The 23,841-nt window shown below is 36.7% G+C and overlaps 4 protein-coding genes across 8 annotated transcripts; 1 reads left to right on the top strand and 3 right to left on the bottom strand.

Moving 5' to 3' along the window:
- Positions 1 to 1,208: 1,208 nt before the first annotated feature.
- LOC130715302 (uncharacterized) lies at positions 1,209 to 10,299 on the bottom strand. Of its 4 annotated transcripts, none has more exons than XM_057565379.1 (11): positions 8,334 to 10,299; positions 7,998 to 8,261; positions 7,410 to 7,652; positions 7,113 to 7,259; positions 5,508 to 6,910; positions 3,890 to 3,963; positions 2,996 to 3,077; positions 2,793 to 2,918; positions 2,476 to 2,582; positions 2,006 to 2,163; positions 1,209 to 1,708 (listed from the first exon to the last, which is right to left on the bottom strand). In XM_057565379.1, exons 1-11 carry the CDS (start codon positions 8,775 to 8,777, stop codon positions 1,469 to 1,471), a joined length of 3,288 nt encoding a protein of 1,095 aa, XP_057421362.1. In that variant the 5' UTR covers positions 8,778 to 10,299; the 3' UTR covers positions 1,209 to 1,468. The 4 variants fall into 4 exon arrangements, 3 of the variants coding, with proteins under 3 accessions (XP_057421362.1, XP_057421363.1, XP_057421364.1); XR_009011616.1 differs by having other exon boundaries at positions 1,568 to 1,708; positions 2,006 to 2,177; XM_057565380.1 differs by lacking the exon at positions 1,209 to 1,708 and having other exon boundaries at positions 2,024 to 2,163; positions 2,476 to 2,572.
- A 145-nt stretch (positions 10,300 to 10,444) lies between these two features.
- LOC130715303 (uncharacterized) lies at positions 10,445 to 12,953 on the bottom strand. Of its 2 annotated transcripts, none has more exons than XM_057565382.1 (5): positions 12,795 to 12,953; positions 12,513 to 12,691; positions 12,181 to 12,270; positions 11,787 to 11,945; positions 10,445 to 10,785 (listed from the first exon to the last, which is right to left on the bottom strand). In XM_057565382.1, exons 1-5 carry the CDS (start codon positions 12,880 to 12,882, stop codon positions 10,711 to 10,713), a joined length of 591 nt encoding a protein of 196 aa, XP_057421365.1. In that variant the 5' UTR covers positions 12,883 to 12,953; the 3' UTR covers positions 10,445 to 10,710. The 2 variants fall into 2 exon arrangements, with proteins under 2 accessions (XP_057421365.1, XP_057421366.1); XM_057565383.1 differs by having other exon boundaries at positions 12,181 to 12,267.
- Positions 12,954 to 15,801: 2,848 nt separating this feature from the next.
- Positions 15,802 to 16,765, top strand: LOC130713632 (uncharacterized). Its single transcript, XM_057563413.1, has one exon. It carries the CDS (start codon positions 15,939 to 15,941, stop codon positions 16,434 to 16,436), a length of 498 nt encoding a protein of 165 aa, XP_057419396.1. The 5' UTR covers positions 15,802 to 15,938; the 3' UTR covers positions 16,437 to 16,765.
- A 494-nt stretch (positions 16,766 to 17,259) lies between these two features.
- LOC130712676 (uncharacterized protein At3g17950) lies at positions 17,260 to 18,030 on the bottom strand. The gene is made up of 2 exons (XM_057562495.1): positions 17,823 to 18,030; positions 17,260 to 17,748 (listed from the first exon to the last, which is right to left on the bottom strand). Exons 1-2 carry the CDS (start codon positions 17,907 to 17,909, stop codon positions 17,398 to 17,400), a joined length of 438 nt encoding a protein of 145 aa, XP_057418478.1. The 5' UTR covers positions 17,910 to 18,030; the 3' UTR covers positions 17,260 to 17,397.
- Between the last annotated feature and the right edge of the window lie 5,811 nt (positions 18,031 to 23,841).

Genomic DNA, 23,841 nt, shown 5'->3' with positions numbered 1-23,841 from the left:
GAAAATCACAACCACTAAAACTAAAAAAAATTAATTTTCTAAAAGTAAGGGTAATATAGAAATAAAAAAAAAATTTCATCTTGCCGAAACATTTGAGTGGTAAATTTGTTTTGATTCATCATAAAATATCTAAATAATGAAAGTAGATTTTTATTTTAATCTATCATATTCATTATAGTTAACTCTTTTAAAATGTTTAATAAAATTGTTTAAAATGTTGTAAATGATATGCCCTACAAAAATTCATAAAGAACAATATGAAGTTAAATGTAGAAACTCTAATGAATGTTATTGAACAAGTGTATAACCCATGGCATGGGAGCTTAGATTTTAGAAAAATCATTATTAAAACTTAAAAGTGTCATGACTGTATATGAGGGGAGGAATCCACTTTCTTCAAGAGTAAATCCGCAAAAGTTAACCCTGTTAGCTTATCTCACAACATATACACTTATTGGAATGTTCGAGAAAGTTTATACAAATAACTTTTAATCTACTTTTAAGTTATTTTAAACTTATTTTCATAGGCACTTCATATTCTTTTATGAATAAAAACTTACCCTCATCTATAATATACATTTTTTCAACAAGTTTTAATTTAGCTTTAAATAAGAATTTATATGATAAGTGTTTATTACCATAGTCACTTAATTAAGTTGATTACCCAAATGCTTACACTCAATAACTTTTTCAATAACTTTTTCAACAGTGCTTGGTTGATATTTTAGTTACAATCCATGGTGTTTGAACTTGCCCTCATTTTAAAAAAAAATTATAGAAAGATCATATAACCAACGAGGTATATCACAATTAGCAAATAGTTGAACTTCTTAAACATCTAGTTCAGAGTTTGATCTATAAGCGATGTATATAGAGAATAATTTGTTGAAAGATGTTTGCTGCTAGCTAGAGGATATCTTGAGAATCAAAAAAAAGAGAATCCTAGTAAGCCTGTACCCAACAATCCTTTCAAAGATAGTGCTTAAAACTAAAAATAGCATATTAAGTTACAGGTTCAAAAAGATTCCAATATATTTCCTAGAAGAAAATTCCAACGAACTTGATGTGCGTATTTTATGCCCCACAATACACAAGGTTCCACTTCCAACGAGCACAAACAGAAGATGGGATTTGAGAATACATTTTACAAATTGAAAAACATAAGAAATAGTGCAAACAAGGTTCCACTAGACGAAGCCTTCCCCAAGTTGAAAATGGCAAGATAATCCATATATTAGTGTTTCATAATGTGCTCAAATCTACAAAATTCATCCTTCGAGACAAGTGACACTGTACAATTCTATACAATGAAAAAGAACAACCACTGCGTGGATATGAAATCAAAGAATAAAAGAAGCCATCACAAACTCAACACACTGAAAAAGCAAACTAATTAAAATAAAATATGAAAAACCAAAATCAAATGAATGAAATGAAATGAAATACCAACAAACACAGCAAAAAATAATTACGATATACATCTTACTACCAAATGAGACACCGCTTTTTCTGCATGGATTGCCTTCAACAATGACACGAACTTTAAAAGGTCATCTCTGGAGAACCACTGAAGCTTCAACTTAAGAGAGCCAGGAGCTTTGTTTCCATGATTGGCAGCTACAAGGTTCATTCGGATAGAGGGATGGACTTCTGTCAATGGACATGTTAGACCTAAAGTCACACAGCAGCTGTCACCAACCTCAATCACCTGAAAACAGTGAAAGTTAAACAATAAGCCAAGCATTAAATGCTTAATCTAAATGGGGAAAAGGAGGATTAAGAAAGAACCACTAATGACCCATACTATATTAGCCTCGGAGACAGGTTCAGGAAATTTATTTATTAGTATAAGGGTCTTCCCTACAGGTTTTTCTCTTCTAGAAGATGTCCCAAGTCACTATGTATGATCGACGAGAAGGACTAGGATGGCGTCAAGGGTTCAAAACCTACTGGTTTTCATTGTTTCCGGTATTATCTGCAACACTTAGCCACAAAAAGCACTTACCATCTCAGTAATCTCAGCAATGGTGCAACATGAATCAATCGTGAAGTATGGAGACGTTGACACATCTGATGAAAATGAGTACAGCTGTTTAACATCTTCAACGCATAGAAGCACATTCCCTCCAATCACAAACAGCGATCTTGAGAGCCATGATTCCTCTGCGAGTTAAAAACTAATGACAACTTTAAGTCTGTAAACTAACCATTAATAAAAGAAGATAAAGTCCCAGCAATTTTTGTTTAAAAATACAGGTTTCTAAAACCTTCCTCCATAAGTGGATTTGTACAACCAAATGAGTTACACGATGTTCCTACCATCTATTAAAAAAATCCCTGGAAACAATATCATTTCACACCTAGTTTTGACTTTTGAGAGATCTCTTATAAAATATCATCTGTCATTCTCATTTGAATAGACCGTATAATGGAGAACTGGAAAAGGTACAACACAGAATGACTAGAGAAGCATACCACTGCCAATGTTATAACAGATGAGCACCATTGCATACTGATATATGCTCAAATTTGAACCGCCGCATATTTGCTTGTCAAACAACTCAACCTGGACCTGCTCCAAACTGCCATTTAAATTTCCAAAACCCCAGTCTATTATAGCAGGAAGAATAGAAGATATAAAAGAAATGACCACAAATTATAACTATAGAACAATCAATAATATCAAAGCGAAATGTAAATTACATAACTACTTGCATAAAGACAACCACTTTTCAAATACAAAAATATATACGTACATTGCCACCCAAATTAATATGGCAAAAGAAAATCACCTTCTTAATGAGCATCGACCGTTTCCATCACATGAATCAAACACGTTTATGGTACTTAGCAACTCCCTTGATTTTTCAATGCTTCTCGTTACAAAAAGGTATGTTTCCCCACTCTCAAAATTCACCCTGACGAGCCAAAAGAATCACATTTAGGAAGTTACTACTTTAGTTCATTTAAGTACTAAGTATACACGTCCACTAACCTTAACAACTGAAGACCGATACCAACAAGCACCTCACAGACTTCTTCCATCTTGTGGCTACTCAAAACACTCAAACATATTCCTGGATGGCATATTAGGAGAGAATTTAATGTCTACAAAAGAAAAAAAATAAATGCAGAAGTTCTTCTAGATCTATTTGGATGATGAACTAATATGGATTTTTTCTATTTTGTTGAATTGATAGGGGATAGTTACAAAATGGTGTTCATTTGTTAAGCAGCAAAACATGTATAAAACATTGACAACTTGGAATAAAAGGAATTCCACTGGAAATGTGATATTTTTAGGGCCCGTTTGATTATTTTTGAAGAATTGATTTTAACAGAATTGATGATGGAAGAATTGATGCAAAAAGAACTGTTTGTGATTGGGTATGATACATTAAAAATTAACTTAGATGAGTTGCTTTTGTTTGGATTGGATAAAAATATCAAATAAAATCATTTTAAGAGGTAAAGTTACCGAAGAGAATGTAATGTACCAAAAAAGAAATAGGGATAAATAAATGATGGTTTTGTGGTAAATCATAAATGCAACCTTCAACACTGAAAAAGTTAAAGCTCCCTGGAGTTGCAGTCATGAACTAACTTTGACAAATGTACCATCAATTTTGTTTTCAGCAATCAAATACCAAAATATGATAAGTGATACAGACCCGTGTTTTAACAAACAAAAATGGCAGTTCAAGTCTCCTAAAACTCAAAACAATCCAGCACCATACCATGTTAACCTTCAGAACAGAAAAGGAGATTTCGTGCTTTTACAGATATTAATTTGACAAGCATGGACAAAAGGAGCCAAAGTTAATGTACTAAAAACAAAAGAAACCATTAAGTTCCTTGTGCAAGTCAAAAAGAAAGGCTATAGACTCACCTGACCCGTCAGAAGCGACATTGACTAGTAGCACATAGAGTTTCTTATGGCTGCTCATTAATACTGCAACTTCCCTACAAGAGGAAAAGAAGAAATTACATATACCATTGCAGGAATGTGTAAAATTTTTAAAAGAACCAACTATAATCAGCACAAAACCATGTGGCCACGGATGCTTTTATTCATAATCATTTCAAGGAAGAGTTCATTTTAGAAAGTATCATATCATCTCAAATCTATATTACAGATACCGGCAATGGATCTAGAACTAAAGTTTTGGGTGAGTGGGAAAACAAAAGAGGATGAAGATTCTTAGAATCTGGGATAAGCCTAACACTTCCAAAAGCTAGTTTAGGGACGAGGGTTGCTCTACCCTTTATAGGACTAATTTGGTCATATCTCTGGTCAATGTAGGACTTCTCAACACACACCCCTCACGCCTAGGGCTGAACATCTAGAATGTCAAGTTTGTAGGTCTTGACATCTGCGGGTGGCCCAATAAACAGATCCATGATAGGCTCATGATACCATTTTAGAATCTAGGCTAGGGTTAACTCTACCCCAAAAGCTAGCATCGGGGTGAGAGTTCTTCTACCATTTGAAAAGGACTAATGTGGCCATATCTATGGCCAATGTGAGACTTCTCAACTAAGATAAACAGAAAGAAAGAAAGAAGTTCAAAGAAGATATGAATATATATGTTTTATCATGACACTCTATAGTATAAAATCATATAATCGATCAACTAGAAAAAAAAATAGAATTTTTCCAAATAATTTTTATCAAAATGAGCTTCCAAAACTAAAAAAGGTTTAGTTTTACTTGTTGTTTCCATTCTAAATTACAATGACCTTCATATGATTATTATAAAAATGTGAAACTTATTTAAAAAATTATTCCTTCAGATCAAAATTGAACTAAAAAGCACGTATCATTTTTTTGATACACCAGAACATTTAATTTTACAATCCTTGGAGACACTAATGAATGAGCAGTAAACTATAGGGAATTACTTTCAAGTTTCAACCATTGGTATTGTGAAAAAACTGGTACGATATATAAGATTATAAGAAAAATAGCTCTCATGGATAAACATAGTGTGATAACGTGCAAGGCTAAATATTCAGTGAGTAAGCAACAGAGTATTCTCAGAATTCAGAGAAAAGACCAACTGAGCATATTATAATTTCATTTTACAGATGAGATGCTTAACATGGGAAAAGAGCACCAAAGACTAGATACCTGTTTGGTTTGCAACAACATTTAATTTTCATTGTTTCCCATTTTCAAATACTTGTATGGGAAAACAGTTGTACTGTTTTCACTATCTCCTATCTAGATCTTTGAAAATAAGAAACCAAATAAAAACAATGTGGAGTCTTTGTAATTAAAATTGAAAATAAAAATCTATTTCATAAACCAAACAGGCTCTAAAACATTGAAGCCATAAATATGAATGCTAATTGACTTCTAGCCCTGAAAAGAAAAATATGCCACTGAAATAAAAAATAAAAAAAAAATTATACCAACCCAAATGCTAGGGAATTATCCAGTGGATTTTTCTCATCTAGTTCACTTAAATGCTAGGGAATTTGAGCTATTGAATATTGATATTTACCTTTCTTTGTAGGTCGTCTCCCTTTGAAAGACACAATTACAGCGTATGCAATGACTACAGACCTCACTGGCTTCAGAATCGGCAATTGTTGTATTAAAATATGTCACAACTAAATTATCATCCTCTGTGGTAAAGCAATCACGCCGAGAAAAGTCAGTAAAACCGTTGATGTCCAATTCTTGCCTTAAATTGTCAGAAAACTGTCCATGACGTATCTGCTCTTGTTCATGTTCACATGCATTTCCATCTGAAATCTCTTCAAATATTGAAATAATTCTCTTCTTGGCTTTTTTTCTGATTTTCCTATTCTCCGACAAGTCAGAGTCTTCGCCAGCAGATAAAGCACTCTCACCATCGTCAGCACCAGCAACAAAATTGACTGAATACAGCTTAGAAGTTTGGTCACAGGATGGACCAATTAAACAAATACCATTTTCTCCTGCACGGATAATTCTTTGTCTTGGATTGCTAAGTTTTTCCTTTTGTTTATTTTCAGATATATGTTCATCAACACTCCCATTCACACTATTTTTGCATGGGAAATTATCAACTTTAGGCTCTGATGGTTCAAATTCACCGTAATCAATTTCACTACAGCTTGTGTTACTATCAGACGATGCCACTGAAAAGGAATCAGCTGAAAGCTGCAAAATTTCCTCCACCAAGTGATGGCGGCGATGAAGAAGGTCTTCTTGAAAATGAGGAGGTGATGTGGGGCACATAGATGAGGACCGAGACCCCGATATATCAGTAATGGTGGTCAACGGCGAGTTCGTGGCATTTTCAGCCTTTCTTTGTGCTCCTTGGAGAGCAATGGTGTCAGGATAAGAATTTTTAGATTGTGACAGTGAACTACTAATTCCATCAAGTGAAAAAGGTTTAAGACGATCTGCGTCCACTACGCCCAAGTCAGAAAGAGAAGCCCCGCTAGCATTACCAAGAGAACCTCTATAGTCAAAATAATGCTCCCTATGAAAACCAGAAGACATATCTGCAAAAGAACTATCCGATTCTAAAAGATTCATGCTACTTTCATCTCCTGACTTAAGAACAGAGTCTAAAGCATATCTTGAAACTTCACCATGTTGCTCCTGATGTGTCTTGTTTTTTATGTAATTTCTTTTCTGATGACGTGATGTAGCTCTCCCTTCTTTCCTAGTTTCTACCAATGTATCAGAAGTAAAACCCATCCAGTCTTTAAATTCCCGCAACCAAAGAATAGAGCGCTCCTTCTTCATATGTTCAACTCTGTTGATCAAATCCACTATTTCAGCTTCATCGTCAGTTAAATCAGGATCCTCTCTACTTTGATTTTCATTTGCACATGACACAGAATCCTCATTAGAACATATGCTAGCAATATCTTCTTCATTCTCAATACTGGCAACGCGAGTGACCTTTCTCTGCTTAAGAAAACAAGAATAATATGATGCTTAACTCTATGTATAATAAAAATAAGCGCAAGATTTGTGAACAGAGTCATAGGTACATGTCTAGAAGAAATCAGCCTTCTCTTCAAATTTCAGATATGAGAATAATTAGCATAAATCCCAAGGTGCAAATTTCATTTTTACAAATACAATTCTAATTTCATTAATTACTTACCCTTCTATGATTGCCCTCTTCCACTATAGCCTCGTCCTTTGCAGGTACATAAATCCCAAAACTGGCAGGCTCCTTATGCATACTGGCAATAATTATTTGTCTCTTCCAAAAATCACTAGTGCTAATTTCCTTCTCATCTAACTTCAACTAATCAACAGTCAACACAAAGGAGACAGATAGATAAGCAGACATAACGACAATCTGTCTCAGATGAGAGCATACGACTGCCACAAACAAATAGGGAGATGGAGACTGATAGAGACAGCGTGTGTGGGAAAGCAAAGAATATAAATTTACCTTTTCTGGGTAGGTGAAAAAGCTGAATACGTGTGCTCTATACCAACGAGCACAGGACAAAGGATTTCCTTCCAACCATAAGCTTTGAAGATGTGGAAGACCAGCAAGGAACTCTAGCTCTGAAAAATTAGAAATCATGTTGTAGGAAACATCAAGTCCTTCAAGCGACTTCAAATTCTCAATCCCATGCAAAGTAGTAAGAGCATTGTTCCTCAAAACAAGTTTAACAATATGACAGGAAACCTGCACAATCCAACAAACTTGGTATATGTGTCCAGAGCAAATCCCTAAATGGAATGAATAAATAAAAACAAAAATATGTTAAGCACTTTCCCATAAATAATTTGTTTTCAGTGCATTTAATTGTTTTAAGTAACTAGCTGGCACTAATAGATGACTTTTTTTTTTTTTTCAATTAGATTGCATATCCAGTTCCAATAACAACAAGGATGAAGTCACAAGAAAAAGTCATCCAAGTTTCAATCGCAAAATGTCATAATCCATATTCGACGAAGCAATTGAGGGTAACAGTATTGAATGTTTTAAGCAAGCATATATGATATGATATGATATGATATATGTATGTACCTGGGGCTGGGTGAATGGCGCAAATGTTCTGAGGTGATTGAAACCAAGGTCCAAATGCTTCAATTTGGTACACTTGTGCAGATTATCCAGCTTTGCAAACTTGTTCCTGCTAAGGTCAAGTGTTTCGACGGCAGGAAGAAGCTGCAAAGACTCGTCCATGAGAAGCAAAGCATTGCATGCACAGGAGACAAATGACAAGCGGTTCCACTGGGGAGAATCCTTTATCTCGGTTATCCTACTAGCAAATACATGCCGGAGAGCATCCTAAAAAAAAGAAAGAAAGGTCAGTTCCATGCGATCACTAACTATATTGAATTGAATTGAATTGAAACTTACGGTAGAATTGTGACAGATGATCTTCTCGAGAGTGTGCCTGAGCTCGAGCAAGCCTTTGGCGGCAGAGGTTGAGAGGTCGCAGCCCCTGAGCTCGAGAAGCTTCAAGCGGCCAAAAGGCAAGAAGGACAAGGGGGTGGGATCCCTGACAGGCGGTGGCAAGACGGAAACGACCTTAAGGGAGGTGAGGAGGCGGAGGATCCTGCGGAGCTGTTCGAGAGCGCGGTGATCGCCGAGGTCGGAGACGTAGGCGCGGAGGTAGTCGACGGGGGCGGCGGAGAGGAGGCTCTCGAGCTCGTGCAGTGCCTCGAGTCTTGATTGGACATAGTGAAGGCCGGCGGGATTGAGCTTGAGAACGAAGGCTCCTTCGATGAGGGGACCCGCCTGATTGTCGACGAAGTGGACAAGCTTCTCGAGGTAGCGATCTCCGGTGACAATCGCCATCATCTATCTATGCATGCTGATGCTGCGTTAGGGTTATCACAAAATCAATCTTGGCCGGTGGTTTGGATTTGGAAGGGGAAGGAGGAGGAAGAGTACCGGTTGATGGATGGATGGATGGATCATGGATGTATGAGGTGAGTTTGCTTAATTGTAATCATTGTGTAGAAATTTTCAATTAGAGGATAGGCTTTGGTTTGTTGTTTCAACTTTTTTTTTATTATCAAGAAATTTTCAAAATTAAAACTATATAGTACAAGGGTGGCATAGGATCAAAAGGACACGTGGTGAGCATGTGGATCCCTTTATTTTTTTTCATTTCACTCACCTGTCTCTTCAATCTTCCAATCAAATCAAATGGTGAACCCTAGTTATAACATCTCCAACGCAAGTACCTTACACCAATAATTAAACCAAGTCACCCTCCTTCCTAACCAATATCTTACATAAAAATAATAATCTTTTTAATGTGAGACTCAACCAACATGTGTATCGGAGCAAAACTTTATATTTTATGTGGCATTTGTATCCATAAAAATACCAAGATTCTCTTACGAACCCAATATACACATATACCATACAGCACAGGCACGGATCATTAATTTATTTCTTGCGTTCATTCAATGAAGATAGTATCTCAACAGTTTGATTGGGTCTTCCATTTGCATAAATAATCAATACAGCGGAGAACTATCAGTCCGGAGCCAGATCAACTTTGCATTCAACAATCTTATTTAATTCATCACCAGTTTGCAGGACCAAACTTGAGAAAAATTTGATGCTCACTCAGCTTAAGTGGCATAAGAAAATTTAAGAAGAAAGAAGTAAGGGGCTGAATTTTAACTTTGAACGAAATTCAATATAGCATGCTACTGTAATGTTTGACTAGATTTGGACTTTAGAATGAGCTGAATTTGTAGTGCAATTTTCCATTTTTGTTTGTTTAAGGATCAAAGGTACCCTCAAACCTGCACGTGGATGGCTCTGTCCTGTATACAAAAGAGAAACAGAGGCTGCATCTGCACGTGAATGGTTATGCTATATAACCCCAATAATGCAGTCATTTTCTCATAGCGCAATGATAAAGAAACATCTAATAGTAAGCTTCATCTCAGCACACACAATAATTGCTACCTCTTGCACTTCTTCACACTTGCTCCTTAATTGGTACTAGCACTCAATACCATAGCAAGGGTCACAAAGAGCTTTATTTATTTGTTCACTTAAGAAGACACATTCCTCAGTTATGAGTTCTATTCAAAATATTGTTATCCAAAGTGGGGAACAATGTACAAAAAATGGAAGAAAGGAAACATTCAAATTCAGAGCAGCATGGAATTAACTTCAATTTATTTATCTTGCAAAATATTGCTTCAAATAAAGAGCAGTGCAGATTACATACTGCTAAAACTCACAACTGCATCTGAATTCAAGTGGTCCCATTGAGTTGTTGGTGTGTACCTAATGGACCTGCTATCTGTTTTTCTCTAGGAGTAGGGTACCAAATTACAAAGTGTGTGAGTTTTGTTCACTCTTTGTCAAGTTTTGTCAACCAAACACACCTAAAATGTAGCCTTGTTAAAATCTCAGGATATGAGAGAAATGGCTCAAGGCCAAGTTCCAACCTTACCTTCAACAGGCACCTCCATCATTGCATGAGGTGCACTAGTTAATGACACTAAGTAAAAGTCGCTAAATTACGTGAATATATAAGCATTATCATCTTACCTTACAGAGTTGTGTTCCATCTGGATTTTTTTGCGAACGCTAAAGATTTGAAGTCTCACCCTTTTGTCTGTGACTGTGAGTGAAATGAAGAAAACAAAGCTAAAACCTTCCTTAACTAGTTCCATATAGATTGAAATTTCTGTTTAAATTACTGCAGTAAAACTTCAGTGTATATATACAAACAAGTTGCTCCAATTAACAGCACCATTAGCTAGCGACTCTTCTCTTCCTCCACTTCTTGAAGCAGTGCTTGTAGTTCTGCTTCTGTTAGGGACTCTAAACGTTTCTGCAGAATCAATGAGTTACATTATTATATGGATGTTATATTGAGAAACAGTGTGAAGACACAACATGCTGCAGAGTGCAGACCAATGTATTAAACTTCAATGTTCTGGAAAGAATTTTTTTACTACAATGCATTCATTAGTTTGGTTTTGGTATATTTGAATGCTGAAAAAGATCCAGGTCATTTGGGATTTGACAAAGTTCTAAGTTCGCTGTCAAAACTAACAGGGTTTTACTCTTTTTTTTTTTCAGGCTTTGGACCAGCTCTGTAGCACACACAGTCAGAGATCCAATGGAGGTAAAAAGTAAAATGTGGTGTTCTTGATGTATCTGGATGTGTCTCAGACTCGTCTCTTAACCGAAGAGAAAGTAAAAGTAATATTTTATCATATGGAGCATAGCAGCTCCCAATCTGAGATTTTTCAATAACAATCACGGGTATTTATCAATCAACTTATTCACTTGACATGTCAAAGAATAACATTAAATTTTCAAATCAGTCTAGCATCTATCCGACATTCCAACTCATTTTAGAGCATGTTTAATTTTCCATTCATATTCCTTTTGTGACATTCCATGACTGGGAAATGGAAATCTCTCTTTCAAATGTGCTTTATGCGAAAGGAAGAAAATTCTCATTGATTAAACATTGATTTACGCTTTTGCAACTATTTTACAAACACACCCTTAAGCCCTCAGCATATAAAAACAGTTTCCCCAATAGTGAAAAGGTGCAGTAGTGTCATAAGTTCACAAACAATGCAAATAGAGAGCAGATGTTTGATAAGTACCTGCTTCATACAATGTTCTACGATAAACGACAAGGCAAAGAAAAGTTGATGAAGACGAAGAAAAAGATTTAGCAAAGTACAAATTTTTTGACCAAGAATATCATAATCAACACATGACAAGCATTTGCAATTCTTGTGGGAAATAAATATAAAACAATCACTTCACCATGTTTAACACAACAGAAAGGCAACTTTGTTAATATTATTGTACCTCCATCACTTTGCTTTCGTAGTCACGCAGTTGTTGTGCATATGTCATTTCCTTGTTTGAAACTCTAAAGATATATGTTGAGATCCATCCAACTGTGAGGCCCAAAACCAGCACCAGCTGAACTACATTTCCTGCTTGTAGTGGATCAACTCCAACATACTGCAAAATTAATCCAAGAACAGTTGCATGATTAATCTTAATCCTGTAGCATAGGTGCCTATATTTAGTATCTAAGAATTGACAAGGTTCAATGACAATGTTGTTTTATTGACAAGGCAGTGAGAATATGTACTTTCTCATTTATGAATAGGATAAGCATATGCATAAGCTAAATGGCACGACATGGAAAGTGAAACGTATTCCATAAGAGAGAACAGAAAGAAGGGTACCTTACCTCTAATCCAGTTTTTAAGCCAATGCCAAGGAAAGTAACTCCAAGTCCAATTAATATGACATCTTTCCTTGTATATCCAAATGGTGTCTTCTATAACATCCAAAAAAGCATAACCATCAGGTGTCTTATTAATGTTATGATTATGTAGTGTAAAGGAAAGAGAATTTGAGTGCAAGCATGAGGGTAGAAGAACAATTTTGAGTAATAAATCAGACAACCAAAACATGGACACCAAGAAGAAATTAATTAGCATATATTGGGGTAAGATTAAGAATGCACTAGTTTGTTAATCAAAATATTAACTCTGAGTCATGAGATTAGTATATACGTGCCTTAGTCTGATCAGACTCAGAGGGGTCATCCGGAGTGCCACTAGAGTTTGAAGAAGTAGTACTTCTAGTTCTAGTTCTAGTTCTAGTTCTTGTTCTTGTTCTTGTTCTTGTTCTAGGGATGCTGGAGAAGCTGCGACTAAATCCCGTCCTACCATTTAAGCATAGGGGAGTGAGTGTTCCTGGGCATGGGCATGGGCATGGGCATTTATTTATATGCGAACAAGAATCAAGCCAAAATTAACAAACAAGGGTGTATCAAATTAAAACTAGTTGAGTACCTACCTCGGTTTGAATCTCTCACTCCCGGTTGCAAGAGAGGTAAACCAAAATAGGAAATCGAGAAACTGCAATTAGCAAATACATAAGCCATCCTTCCTTCCTGTGCTGTGGAGTGGAAGGATGATTCAAGTCTGAAGATGAGGTTCTTTTATGTCTATATATATCCTCAACACGTTTCTCTTCATTACTCGTGGCTTGCCTTCGTTCCACTCGTCAGATTTTTTTTTGGTTTCAATATTTTTTGGCCCTTATAATATACCCTCTATCCATTTTTAGTCCTTTTAAAATATTTTCATCAAAAAGGTTACAATTAAAATAATACCAAAAAGAAAACCTATAAGGCATAAGTTGTGTAAGTCAACAACTAAGAAAACCAAGGTACCTATTGATGGTGGTGATAAACTAGTGTCTATAGTGCATGAGATTCATAGTAGCTATTAAACTGGAGAACTTCTTAGTCATGAATGTGATGAAGTCAACGATGATTCTACTACACCAAGGTTTGAACGGTTTAAGAAGGAAGACATGACACAAAATCTTATAGATGGAAGGGGTTCTAAAACATAACGTTTGATATATGTTAAGGATGAAAAGGGGAAAAAATACTTTAAAAATACTAAAAACAGAAAGAGTGTATATTATAAGGACAAAAACATATTTTTTTTAAAATATATAATAATATTTGTACAAATTGATATTTTAAAATTTTTCATGTGTAATAAAAAATTAATATTTTAAAATGTAAATTATTTAATTTTAAATTTTAATAAAATTATATTAAATTAATCTGTAATATAAAATTTTATATTATTTGTATCACAATATGTGATATATATATATATATATCTATTTATAATTGATAATAAATCAAATCTGACCATTTTTTTATCAACAATTATTTATGTTCTATTTTTTATTACCGTTTGTATCTTTTAATTTTTGTCGTCTCTGAATGATAACTTAAGTGATAAGAGATTATGAACATATGAGTTTGGGGGAAGAAGGTCAAGACATCAATCCCTGTAGGGTGTAATTTATCTTCAATAATTTCACACTCCTCTTTAGGGTGGAAAAATGTGGAATAAGGAGAAGATAGGAAGAAAAGAAAAAGTGGAAAGAGAAAGTATGAAATGTGGTAGATGATAATAGGAGTGATATAAATAAAAATGAGTGAAAATAGAATGTAAAAAAAAGAGGTGTAAACATATTATTATTGGTTTGTGCAAGTGATCAGAGATCCCTCCCCTTCTTTCTTGCTCCAAAAAGTGCAACTGTTCAAATTGCGAACAGTTGCATGTCAAGAAAGTTATGATAAGCCAGTTTGCTTACACATCAAGAGACACTGATCATGTATGATTGGCTCAGTTAATTTATTTTGAGCTATTGTTTAATGGATACAAATAAAATGGTAATCTTTGATTTAGTTTAAGTGCATATAGTTTAAAGAATGGTTTCAATTCTCATCAATATACAAGATTAAGCTCTCTCTATCAGTGCCCTTCAAATACAAAATCAACACTGAAGCAACTTCTTCCAAGTTCCAACTCACAGATTTCCTCATAAACATTGCGTTTATCATGGAGATAGTTAAAACGTTGGTATCATAACCCTATAACAGCAACTTAATTGTGATCTTTTGTATATTGTAAATGTTCATTCCAAGTCATAACTCATAAATAAACGTTGATTTTTTGAAATGTTCTAATGAAATCAAGCAGTTTTAACAGTTTTTGAACTGTGTCCTTGTTGATGATAATGTCAAACCATCTAAGCAACAACCAAACCATGTTTGTCTATCATTCCTTCTGTTTGATAGGACACAACACAAGAAAATCCATCAAATCAAACATTCAACTTCTTTAACAAATCATTATTTGCTAAGTCCAAAAATGAAACACTAATCATTGAGTTGTCCTCCTTAAGATTCTTCATTAGTTAATTAAGCAAGCAAACGCAATACTTCTGTTATACCTACTTGTTTCCATCAATTTCTATACCAATAAGGGATGCAATTGGCCCTGGTTTTAAGTTTAACCACCATTAACCAACTCTTCTAAGAAATTTATCACACAGATAGAACAATATTCATAAATCATATATATGATCCTTAACTTAACTGGAAAAGTAATTTTCTTCTTCAATGAAAACAACCAATCAAAAATGACAAAGTGATTGATTTTCTTTCAATTATTCCTTAAGATTTGGCAAAGCAGAGACTACTGTTTAGTTTATCTCATTAGCTGTGTGTTCCACCAATTACGTGGAAAATATTAATATCATAGTCTATGACAACTGGTAGACTGCAACAAGAGAAATGTCCATACACTTCTATAATATGAGTTCATGGGAATATATCACAAGCTAACAATGATAGTGACTAGATACCAAGCAAAGACTATAGGTTTTCTTTTCCATCAAATGCAGATGGTCCTTTCATATCATCCAAAATAAAGTGCATGTGTAAATATTTTAAAAGATATTGGGTGAACCTTTGTTAATGCCAATGGTATAAAATCAAACAAATTACTTGGTACCATATCTAATCATTAGTTTGGTAGTGTCGTTAAGTGAGGTTATCTGTATCTGGTTGCCTTTTCTCCATCCCTCTCCATGTGCACCCCAATAATATACTCTCTTATTCTTTTAACCATCACAAACAAAGAAATATATAGCTACTAAACTATACTAATTGGAAAGTTGTGTGCTCTGATTGTTTTTCATACATTAAAGTCAAAATTAGACAAATTTGCCAGGTTGGCCATATTTTCTTCATTTCTGGTTTTTCCAACCTTCAAATTTTAAAGTGACTCACAACTTCATGCTTAAAAGGTAAATACACACATACCTACCTTCTTTTACTTCCATATCTGCATAAAACTAAGCTGCTAACAGATGGAAAAGTTATCACTTAGAGCATGACAAAAACCAGTACTTCTAAAATAATGATTACCAATAAAAATATCATATTAAAGATATGCCAACTGATCACCCAACTTTGGACATTCAGCCAGAAAAAGACAATCAAATATTTTCTTTCTTTCTTAACTGACAAGAAGTCTGCCTAATAAATAGAATCACATTGCAAACTCCACAACTCCAACTCCCTAACAATCTCTAATTTGAATCCCCTTTGTCCCAGTCTCAGATATGGGCAATGTTGCTTCTTGCACTCCTTTGAACTCCAATGGGGTTTTTAAGGTCTTATTCTTTGATGGGAGAGTAGAGGCCTACACAAAACCAATAAAAGCTGCAGAGCTCATGTTAGACCACCCTGGCCAGTTTGTTTGTGACTCTAGCAACCTTAAAGTTGGCCACCGTATTCTAGGGCTCTTAGCCGATGAAGAACTTGAAAGGCGCAAATTCTACTTCCTTCTACCAATGGACCTGCTATACTCAGTGCTAACCCATGAAGAAATGAGCTCTCTTAACTACAAAGCATCCAGGGCAACCAAGCATGGAAGTTTTAACAATTTGGGAAAGATTTTTCCAGTGTTTAGTGAGTTTTGTATGTTTCCTTCAGAGCCAAAGAGATTAGAAGCTGATAATCAGGTGGTAAGGGAGCCGGAGCCAGAGCCAGTTGAAAGGTACTTCAAACAGAGGTCTTGGAGACCCATACTGGAGACCATTGATGAAACAACTCAATGAAGATCTCAAATGAACAAATATGTTCTTCTTTTTTTCTCAATTTTCTCCATTCATTTGTGCCCGGTACAATTTTTTTCTTTCTTTGTAAGTTTAGGTTAGATTTAGTCCACATATGAATTTCATCTTAGCGCCACTGGCATAAACAATTTATCAGAGCTGCATGAATAATGTAAACTAAGTGAAATACTTCTGATGTAAATCCCTCCCTGCAATCTCCAAATAATAGCTGAGTAGATTAGTTCTATTTATCTCAGAAAAGTGTTGAAAGAAATATATTAGAGTCCAGATTCAAAATGTCTGAACTGAAAAATAAACTTGCATATTTAATATTTATTGTGAAATCAATAATAATTAACTAGCTAGAGATATAGGAAAAGAATCCCACTCTTGTATCATTCTTGATCCTGTTACTTCTGGTCTCCTAAAACCTATTGCAATTTGCAAGTGAAAATATAAGGCACCCATGTATGTCCCCTTTGGAGACAGACACCCTAATCTCTACCAACACTTAAATCCCAAATTTTATTCAGAAATGCTAGCGTTACACTTTTTAAAGCACACCCCTAACACACTTTAATCATAAAGAGCATGTGGGTAAGTGTATTCAAAAGATTGTGTTCCTGCAGTCTAGCACTCACCCGATTTCTATTCAAGGCAAATCATACATAAACAAACTATTGACGGTATTCCTTATTTTACTTGAGTGTTCAATAAATGGACAAATAACAAATTCATTAATAAATTAAGTACCAAATAGGAAAGGTAAAGTCAAGTAAGGTCATCCCTCCTCGAACAAAAGGAAGAGCTTATTTGGGCGTGAAAGGACATCAATTAAACTAGGAATAGCATTTTTTAAAAAAGTTATAACATACATTGACACTTTTTGTTACAAACATATATTGACATTTTCTTTCTTAAACTAAACATATATTGAAAATGCATAAGCCGGTTACTTAAGCAATTATCCAAATCCAGCACCGCCGCTACAGATCCCGGTGAGCGAAACCGGGAATCTACTACAAAGACTTTCCGGCGTAGATGCTCCGTCGTCAATGACAGCCGGCGGAAGAACTCTTCCATCGGCAAACAACGCTGTCCCGTATCGGCGTTCCACCTCGAGGAACTGACCCAACGAAGAACGGGTCGGTTGACCGTGACTGCAGAAGCGCCACCACCTCCTCCGGCGGTCCGCGACGATGATCGGGCTCGGAGAATGAGAAGGGGGTCTGAAGGCAATGGGTGGGACTGGGAAGGTTACTCCCATGAGTGTGCCGAGAGTGGTGCTTCTGTCATGGAAGAATGATCCCGTAGACTATAGAAAGAATAAAATGAATTGATGAAATTGAAAAGGAAAACTTAAAGGAATATTATATTGGGTTGAATTACCTCGGTATCAAGATCAGAAGAAGAAATGGAAGAGTTGGTGGGTGAAGATGGTGGTGGCACCAATTCACTAGCCGCCGGATCTACCATGCTTCTGTTGAGTGCTAATTAGGGAAGGGATGAGCAAACTCACCGTCGTGCTTAATGCTTATGCTATCCTATCATGGAGCGAGTCTTGTCAAATTAAATATAATACTAGTATATAATTAATTCATAAATACTACTAGTAGTAACTAGTAAGTATACTAGTATATATTAAGCTAAGTGCAATGCTGCAGTCATCCACAAATCAAACACCATGGTGTTTCAAATGATTGTTACTATTTCCATCTTCATCCATCTCTTCTTCTATTAAAGTTTTTCCATTTTATTTTATATTAATTCTTCATAATTATCTGTCATATTACCACCATTTTCATCAATTTTTTACTCCAACTCAACAATTTCAAATATAACTCTAATGGAACCTCATATTTAACACCACTCTTTCAACTTTGTTAGACCATTTACAATGGCTTGTTTAATTTACTTACTCTCAAGTCTCAACACCACTTTTTCTCTTTCCAACACTCCACATAATTTTCTCTCTCCAATTCAACACTCATTCAACTTTTACCCACTCCAATGGTTTTTGAGTGAATCACCATTTTGGTCCCTAAGAAAGTAGGCGCAGGTCATAGTAGTCCCTAGAAATCATTAATGGTGAAAAAAAATCCTGAAAATGTTGATGTCGGTCATAGTAGTCTCTATCTATATTTGGACGTTAGTCCCTGTGACGGAAAATGCCCATGTGTCAAGTTATGTGCTACGTGAGTTTCAATTTGGTCCCTAACATTATCAATTTAGTCCCTAAGGTTGAAAAAAATCAATTAAAAAATATTTAAAAAAAAAGGTTCATGAAGCTTTCCCTAACACCATTGCTATCAAAAAACCTAGCAAAATCTGAACGCGTTCATGAAGCTTTCCCTAACACCATTGCTATCAAAACCACATCTCCCAACCTTCAACCAACCCCCATAAAAAACATAACCCCAACCCCATCACTGAAAACCCTTTTCCCCCAAATATGGTGAGAAACTCAAAAATTTCTCAATATCAGAACCCAGAAACAGTTTAATGGAAACACAGTAAACCCTAGATGGATTCGCGGTGCTAAAATCCTTCTTCGTCCCCTTACTGAAATCAACCTCAACAAAAAATACAATCAATTAGTGAGATTCATCGAAATCGAAGACAAAACGACGATCGATTGCGAGAATGAGGAATGAAACGTACGAATCAGAGGATTCAAGTTGGTTTGCCATGGTGGGTGGGTGGGTTTCTCTGCGGAATGAATCTACCACCTTCGCTCTTCTCCACCTTCAACTACTTGAAGTGAAGAGGTCATGGGAGTTCAAGGAGAGTCCTCAGAGTTGAGGCGCTGGAGCCAGAGCTTGGTGGAGGGGAACTCGGAGGCGACGATGTCTGAGGACTAAGAGTAGAGAAGGACGATCTGCAACTTTCGATCTGTAACCACATGACCTTTCTTTCTCACGTCGATTATGAAGATTTAGAAATGGAGGAAGATGATTTTGCAGTGGTAGGTGAGGAGACGATGGTGAAGAGCATGGTGGAATGGGTTTGATTTAGTGTTGGTGTTGAAGGTAATTTGTAATTGGGAAAAAGTTGGGTTAGGGGTTTCTGGAATTTTGGGTTTGTTGGGGTTGTCTGGCAGTGGCAGATGTGGAGGGGATGAAGGGATGGAAGGAAATTACACTGACAATGGTGGATGAGGGCATGGAAGCTTGAACCGGAGAAAATGAGGAAGAAGATGGAGATTTGTTGAAGTGATGTTGAAGAAGATGTGCAAGAAGATGAAGATTTGTTGTTGTTTGATTTTTGACCCTCAGATATGACTCTCTCTCTATTGTTAATTAATTTTTTTATATAAATTTAATTATTAATTGATTTTTTATTTTTTTAATATTTATTATTATATATTACATGGCTGCCACGTGGATCAGTCATGTATCAACTTGTAACACCCCGATTTCGGTGGCGTCACTTTAGTAACCAAAAGAAATACTTAAGCGGAAAAAACGTGAATTATTTTTTTTCGACAATATAACTAAAGACAGAAAGCAATAAACTTCCCAACAAAAGATAAAAGAAACTACTATACAACTATATATACATGCCTCGCTAAATACAACCACGTCACGAGTAATCTCCAGTGACGGAAAGTAAAAGAGAGTAACGCCCGTAGGCAAAAGTACAAACCAAAAGAAAAGTCAAGTGTCCGCAACACTATCCCTCAAAATGAGAATGAGTTAGCCCAGATGGCCTAAAACAAGACCTCTTAGCCCAACCAACTCTCTGTGATCCCCGTAGAGGAACCACACAAAAAGCTATAGGCGGGAAACTACCCTGTCCCCAAAGAAACAATGACGGTCAGAGCAAAGACTCTACTCCTACACTAATCCCATCTCGAGTAAGTCGTTCGGTGGCCAGCGGGGTCGACCACCCCTGAACCGTAGTCCTCCTGATCAAGCTTCTTCAACCTAGTTTCCCCTGAAGGGTGAACCATCGTGAACCGGTCCGCCATACTCAACTGACAATGGCGTAGTCCGCCCAAACACACACAGAAGACGCGAGGGTCAACTCCAAAGAATTATATAAATAATAAAACCAGATATATAGGGTAATAATTATTTAGCCTCTCAGGCTTATACGTTTAGGGACAACATCCTAGGGTTGCATATATCACAATGAATATAAAGATCATAATAACAATTAGCATGCCTCAAGTAGGATAAACAGGTACCAATCACACTCAGCACTAAGTCAGCATGTATGTTGCATGAAATGCAATGCTGGGTAACAAAATGCATTCCGGAAGAAGGATGGACACCATCGAGTCAGCCCTAACACCGGCCAAAGTGGGACCATTCCGCTCGGGCGCCTCTTACACCACACAAAAGTAGTCAGATCAGCAGTGAACCCGTAGGTCTGCCATTCCGTCTGCTACTAAGGACCACCGTAGTGTCCTAAATATGGAAATCCGGGTCTTATGACCATTTTGGAATCCACCGAGGTCCGGTATCACGCCGTGTATTAACCTCAAAATGAGTGCATGAATGCAAGTGATTAGCCAAACAACGTCTCCGACCTCACTCGACACGTCGTCACGTGTTCTAGCTAACTTATTGTCTCTAAAAAGCCTACCCTAAGGCAAACGTCGATTCTGCGACAAAATGAATTAATCAAAAGAAGAAGAAGATACTTTGGAACTCATGGTTCCCGGCTAAACTTTAGATAGCCAATCAATAAACTGCTCATCGAGCGAAAAGGTACCGAAGTACTTGGAAACTTATAGTCTCCGGCTAAACTTTAGATAGCCAAACATTAACCTGCTCATCGAGCAAAAGAGTATCAACATACTCGAAAACTTGTAAGTTCCTCAAAACTTGGACTCGACGACACTTATCATATCTTCAAGACTAATATTCAGGCTCTAAGCTCTTATCTAAAGTTGTTATCATTGTTCAAGGGGTTTAGAGATTGATTAATGTCTTATGAATTTTCTTTGAGAAAATAGATTTCGTTTAGTCTTATGATACTTCCTATGAGTTTCAGGGATCCCATAATCCCAATTAATTTCTGAGAAGGTCTCGATCCATTAAAATATAACAAGGTCCGAACTTCGTTCGTCCTTTCAAACTCTCTCAAAATCTCATAAAAATTCGGCATGACTTGCCCGTAATCCTCACTTTCCAGAAACATAGGCACGAGTGGAATAGCATCATGAAACAGCTCAACCAATAGGCATAAATAGCATATTCCAACACATCCTAAGTTAACCATGTAGCACATAGCATGTGAATCATTTAGCACACAATATCATGGCATCAAGTACCCAACAAGTTCGGCCGAAGCCTCAGAAATCATTTCAGACATTTAGCAATTAGGTGCATAACACATAAATCAAGTCGAATTTCATCGACACCTAAAGCATTATCTAGTAATTCAGAGAGTAGCCCTCACCTGTAACTCCTCCAGCGTTTTCCTCACAACCTCCTTCACGTTCCTCGCCTTGATCTCCAGGAAACTCCTCAAAAGAACCTTAAGCCAAAATCACAGAAATCAACACATTGAGTCAGAAACTCAGCAAGCAATAAGTCCTAGGGTTACACGGTACATTACAAACTCTGTGGTACGACAATCTAACGCGTTAAGACAAGTTTTCGAAAAAGTCGGATTTCCTCCCCCCTTGGTATAGCCCTCGGCCACTTTCCTTAATTGGGAGGGTCAATTTTTCTTCGATCAAACTTGGTTCCTAGGTTAACATAAGCCGTAACTAAGACGGTTCTAAGCTCGGAAAAATTTTCGGATCGAAAACTGATATAGGGGTAGTTTGGTCATTATGGCTTAAATACTCTAGGGGTCCCTGAAATTGTACCCCGTATCAAAATAAGTCCCTGAAAATTTTTTTTCCGATTCCGGATCCCTGGAATTGTTTTTTTAATCAGAATAAGTCCCTACGCCGGAGAAGACGGTGGTTGACGACGGCGGTCATGGCGGCGCTACGACCAGGGTGTTGGGCCGGCTTCGTCTCGTCCTCAGGAACTCAGTGGTGGTGGTCTCGTGGGCTGGTTCGTCACAGTTGAAGAGAAAAGGCCAGTCGCAAGTTGATTTCTTCTCGCCGGAATTTATGGAGCTTCTCGGTTTCTTCGTTTTAGCTTTGATTCTTGCGATTTCTTCGCCCAGATCAGATATATGAAGGTCTAGGAGTGTTTTAAACATGTTATTTCATGGTTTGTGGAAACAATGAGGAGGCAACCACTGTCTTCTCCGGCGTAGGGACTTATTTTGATCAAACAAATTTTTCTAGGGACCCGGAATCGGAAAAAAAAAATTTCAGGGACTTATTTTGATACGGGGTACAATTTCAGGGACCTACAGAGTATTTAAGCCGGTCATTATTTTTAGCTCAAAATTTCAAAATTGGATTTTTGAAAAACAAATTGGATGAGGACGTCCACAACAACGTTTATGACGACAAATCCTACTAGCACTAAGCCAGGTCGATAGATTTCAGCCCAAAGGTTGCGACTTTGCCGAAAAATGGGTATTTAAGGTAGAAATTGATCCCGGCGGCATTTCGTCGACATTTGACAAAATCTAATCCGCAGAACACGCTCAGGAGCATGCAGGGAAGAAGTTTAGACACTGAAATCAGCGTATTTGAACAGTTTTTCAAAAACCTCAAAATTTTGAACTCAGAAAGACGTAGGAGAAGTGGACAGAAACGACGATTCGAAGGAGAGTATAGTTTACCTACCTCGAGGTCTTCGATTAGTGACGATCGGTGAAGCAAACGGGCAAGAAACGACGAAGATCCGGATCTCTCTCTCTCTCTAGGTGCTCGCGGGTTTGGGGAGGGGAAATGGGTATTTTTTTTGCAAAAAATCTAATTTTCAAGCTATTTATAGGTTTTGGAAAAAGCGGAAAAAAGATTTTTTGCGATTCCGATTTTTCCTGCGCATTCTAAGATAGGTTCTGGCGACAGAATTCCAGAACTCAAAACAGGATTCTTGGAATTAAACCAAAAGATCCAAAATCGGCATAAGTCGGTGTAAGTCGGATTATCCCGAAAAACTACTTTTTGCAGTGATCGTCGGATGAGAAAACTTCCTTCTGAAGAAAGATTAGGAATGACGAGAGAAATAGGAGAACGCGGGTGGAATCTTCATTTGCAGCTCCGAATAGAAAAAGTCTACATCGTCTGTCGATCTTAGGTTTCTCGAACTATCAGGGATTCCGTTTCGGCAAACTTCCGAGAATTGGAATTGACGTTCGTACTTTCCAGGATTTCGCATCGAAATAATTGTTTAAGGACGGAAAAGAGAAGTTCTAACATTTCTCTGAGGATTTTTGGAATTAGTTTCCATCGTGTCCTAAAGCGTAAATTAACTATTCACTAATACCTTTGACCTAGGATTAAGCGTATGTTAGTCGTGCTATAACTCTTATCGGTTTTTCG

Source organism: Lotus japonicus, chromosome 4 (assembly GCF_012489685.1).
Source record: "Lotus japonicus ecotype B-129 chromosome 4, LjGifu_v1.2".
In the NCBI taxonomy this organism is placed as follows: Eukaryota; Viridiplantae; Streptophyta; class Magnoliopsida; order Fabales; family Fabaceae; genus Lotus; species Lotus japonicus.
Note: the sequence above shows the minus strand (reverse complement) of the source record. Positions and strands in the feature narration are given on the sequence as shown.

Excerpts from the sequence above, each read along its gene's own strand:
- LOC130715303 (XM_057565382.1), bottom strand. The coding sequence starts at position 12,882 with ATGGCTTATGTATTTGCTAATTGCAGTTTCTCGATTTCCTATTTTGGT. Across the intron at positions 12,692-12,794 it reads AGTGAGAGATTCAAACCGAG|GAACACTCACTCCCCTATGC; the intron begins GTAGGTACTCAA and ends GCCCATGCCCAG. Across the intron at positions 10,786-11,786 it reads ACGAAAGCAAAGTGATGGAG|AAACGTTTAGAGTCCCTAAC; the intron begins GTACAATAATAT and ends TTGATTCTGCAG.
- LOC130715302 (XM_057565379.1), bottom strand. The coding sequence starts at position 8,777 with ATGATGGCGATTGTCACCGGAGATCGCTACCTCGAGAAGCTTGTCCAC. Across the intron at positions 3,964-5,507 it reads GAGACGACCTACAAAGAAAG|GGAAGTTGCAGTATTAATGA; the intron begins GTAAATATCAAT and ends TTCCTCTTGTAG. Across the intron at positions 2,583-2,792 it reads GGTCGATGCTCATTAAGAAG|TTTGGAGCAGGTCCAGGTTG; the intron begins GTGATTTTCTTT and ends TTTAAATGGCAG.
- LOC130712676 (XM_057562495.1), bottom strand. The coding sequence starts at position 17,909 with ATGGTAGATCCGGCGGCTAGTGAATTGGTGCCACCACCATCTTCACCC. Across the intron at positions 17,749-17,822 it reads CTTCTGATCTTGATACCGAG|TCTACGGGATCATTCTTCCA; the intron begins GTAATTCAACCC and ends TTCTTTCTATAG.
- LOC130713632 (XM_057563413.1), top strand. The coding sequence starts at position 15,939 with ATGGGCAATGTTGCTTCTTGCACTCCTTTGAACTCCAATGGGGTTTTT.